Source organism: Bombina bombina, chromosome 8 (assembly GCF_027579735.1).
Source record: "Bombina bombina isolate aBomBom1 chromosome 8, aBomBom1.pri, whole genome shotgun sequence".
NCBI classification, from domain to species: Eukaryota; Metazoa; Chordata; class Amphibia; order Anura; family Bombinatoridae; genus Bombina; species Bombina bombina.
In genome coordinates, this window is record NC_069506.1 from 111,353,793 (window position 1) to 111,357,542 (window position 3,750).

Sequence of the window (3,750 nt, forward strand, 5' to 3'; positions counted from 1 at the left end):
CAAAAGAAAATATTTATCGCAAAATAAACCCAATATTTTCTAAACTTTGGATCAGCTTAGGGCAACAGAATATATTTATTGCAAAATAAACACAATATTTTCTAAGCTTAGGATCAGCTTAGAGCAACAGAACATATTTATTGCAAAATACAGTACAGAGTACAGGTAAACTCTATTTTCTAAGCTTAATAGAAAATATACATGTATTGGCATATTTTTTCTCAGGCCCTTAGGGCAACAGAACATATTTACTGTATTGCAAAATAAACACAACATTTTCTAAGCTTAGGATCAGCTTACGGTAACAGAACATATTTATTGTAAAATACAGAGTACAGGTAAACACAATATTTTCTAATCTTAATAGAAAATATATGGACATATTTTTTCCCAGGACCTTAGGGCAACAGAACATATTTATTGCAAAATAAACAAAAAAAATTCTAAGCTTAGGATCAGCTTAGGGCAACAGAACATATTTACTGTATTGCAAAATAAACACAACATTTTCTAAGCTTATGATCAGCTTAGGGCAACAGAACATATTTACTATATTGCAAAATAAACACAACATTTTATAAGCTTAGGTTCAGCTTAGGGCAACAGAACATATTTACTGTATTGCAAAATAAACACAACATTTTATAAGCTTAGGATCAGCTTAGGGCAACAGAATATATTTACTGTATTGCAAAATAAACACAATATTTTCTAAGCTTAGGATCAGCTATGAGTATTTATTCTAGTAAGGATGAAGTCATACTGGTATCTTCTGTTTCACAAGTCAACTCTTCAAAGGCGAGATGCTTTCTTGCTGGCGAATTGGGTGTACTACAAGTAGCAATAAGAGAAGGAGCAGGACTGGGTGGTGATGTCAGAGCTGGAAATGGACTGTCAGTCGATGGTCTCAACCCCATTTTGCACATTTTCTTCTTCTCTCTCCTCTTCAAGTTCTAGAAGATCTCCATTGCTGAGGAGCTCAGTATGGGACGCAAGCAGTTCAGCATCATCTTCTGTCTCTACGTCCAGCTCTAACTGCCTTGCCATGCCTGCAATATTTTCAGTAACATTAGCTACAGAATCATCAGCTAACTGTGGGCATAATTTTTTTCAGGCCCTTTTCATTGTGGTACCCTTTATGTCATTCCAAGCATCTCTTACAGTTTTAATGCAATCCAAGATGTTGTAGCTTTTCCAGAATTTCGATAGGACTTCTTGCCCTGCACCTTCTTCTTTGTCTATTGCTGGAATACATTTACTGAATGTTCTTTTTAAGTAGTTTAACTTGAAGGCAGCTATGACACATTGATCCATGGGCTGCAGTAATGAGGTGGTATTTGGTGGTAGGAATTCCACTCTAATGTTAGGGTTGAGCTCATCTAGCATTCGAGGGTGTCCAGGGGCATTATCAACAAACAGCAAAATGCTGAAAGGTATATTATTGTCCTTGCAATAAGCTTTCAGCTCTAGAACAAAGCAGGTGTCAAACCAATCTTAAAAAAGGGCTGCAGTTACCCATGCTTTTTTATTAGCCCTCCAATGCACTGGAAGTCTAGTTTTAACGTAGTTCTTCAAAGCTCTTGGATTTTGAAAATGGGAAATTAGCAAAGGCTTTAGCTTTAAGGTACCGGAAGCATTGCCACCTAACAGAAGGGTTATTCTATCTTTAGCTGGCTTGTAGCCTGGCATTGATTTTTCCTGTCTTGCAATGAAGGTTCTTGCAGGCATCTTCTTCCAGAATAGACCAGTCTCATCCACATTAAAAAATTGATCCATGGAGTAGCCTCCATCTTCAATATTGTTTGCAAAATCACTTGGATAGCTTTCTGCAGCCTCAGTATCTGCAGCAGCTGCCTCTCCTTGTACTTTGATGTTATGTAGATTAGACCTCTTCTTAAATCTATCAAACCATCCACGGCTTGCAACAAATTCAGCATCCTTTGCTGCTTCACCTTTCTTAGCCTTCAGGTCATTTAATAGGCTTAAGACTTTACTTTGTATAATTGCCTGGTTTACAGGAACATGGCGTGTTGTCTGATTTTCTATTAAGAGTCTCTCCATGTCTGCAACAATGCTATCCCTTTTTCGAATTGTTGTGGTGTTAACTTCTGCAACAATTTTTTCTCTGTTCTTCGTGACTGTGTTAACTGTGGTCCTAGTGAAGCCTAGCTTTTGGCCTATTTCAGCTTGAATTACACCTTCATCATACACTCTAATAATTTTAAGCTTCATATCCAAGGTAATAGATTTACGACGTTTCTTTTTATCTGCCATTATTGCAAAGCTTCCACAATCAGTCAGCTCTAGGTAAAGGTACATTTGTACAGTTCAGTATTCTACTGTGTGCCAAGCGTGATACAATCAGTACTGTACGTGTACTGTATATATTTTACCCAAAGTTCTATGTACAGTGCAGTATTATCGCAGGAATAAAAGACCAATTTGGGTGCAGGAATCTTCTATACAGTGTACTGTACTCACGATTCACTTTTTAACTGCAAATGTCGTTAGTGCGCGGCTTCTAGACAGTGAGCGGAAACCCCACCTCTTCCTGGCATGCAGCAACCTCTTCCTGGCGCGCGGCAACCTCTTCCTGGCCTTGTAGAACCATAGACACTAACTGTTCATGTGCGCTGGCCGTACTCGTGAGTGTCTGTAAAGAGAGTGTCCGTAATAGGTATGTACGTACTTGCGAGTGTCTGTAAAGTGAAGGTCCATAAAGCGGGGTATGCCTGTACTCTGTCTGCAAATTCTGTACAATTATATATCTTCCCTCTGTTTCTTTGATTACCGTCATGTTCTCTACATTTAGCTTTTTACCAAATAGTATAGCCACTCCTCTACTGGCGCTTTTATATGATGCAAATTCAACCCTTTCCACCCACTCCCTTTTTAACTTCTCATGTTCCAGATCTGACAAATGCCTTTTTTCCTCAACTGAGTAAGAATTGTTTTTCTTTTAATGGGGGAATGAATACCCCCTACATTCCAGGAATATAATTTAAAGGTGACATTTTTTTGTACACTATCTGACCCATGTGTATAAGTAAGGGGGGAGCACTGAGGAGGAATTGGACGGGGGAAGAGAAGAAGAAAGAGGGGAAGGGGAGATGAGAGGAAAAAAAAATTCTTACACATCTCCAGTTCCATCAAAAATGAAGAAAGAATTGTCCCTGGGTCCCATTGATCCTGTGTCCCATGATTCCACTGAGAAATAAAAAAGATACATATCAGAGCATTGCATTTACTCAATCCCAGTCCAAGAAGATATAAATGATAACTCACTTTCTCAATATTTATAGATTCACATAATTCGTTGGCTATTTTAGAAAAAGGCATATAACCATATCTTGCAATAAACATTTCCTTATAATGCCATATCTATTGAATACTACCTAAATAACATCTATTTAACTTCCCTTCATACCAACATTGGTAAGCTTTTAGGAGGCCGTAGCATTGCCACCCCACCCCAACAATTTGCGCTAAGCCGTATACATATTCCACTCCATATGTACTGTGGGATAGCCGGGGTGTCATGGCACAGCACATATCCTCACATGGGTTAATCTTTAGTTTCATTGCTTGTGGCTTAAACATTATCCTACATATAAACCTCAAACTCAAAAAGTATAAACTGTTGATATGCATTCTTACATATACAGGACTATTATCGCTATTAACCATGGAGGCTAATGTCTTAGATCACAAAATAGCCTAATGTAAGGTATTATTAAAGAAAATGAACTA

At 38.0% G+C, this 3,750-nt stretch overlaps 1 protein-coding gene across 1 annotated transcript; it reads right to left on the bottom strand.

Moving 5' to 3' along the window:
* Nucleotides 1-894: 894 nt before the first annotated feature.
* On the bottom strand, nucleotides 895-2,274 carry LOC128638840 (tigger transposable element-derived protein 1-like). The gene is made up of 3 exons (XM_053690973.1): nucleotides 1,629-2,274; nucleotides 1,134-1,466; nucleotides 895-1,049 (listed from the first exon to the last, which is right to left on the bottom strand). Exons 1-3 carry the CDS (start codon nucleotides 2,272-2,274, stop codon nucleotides 895-897), a joined length of 1,134 nt encoding a protein of 377 aa, XP_053546948.1.
* Nucleotides 2,275-3,750: the final 1,476 nt, after the last annotated feature.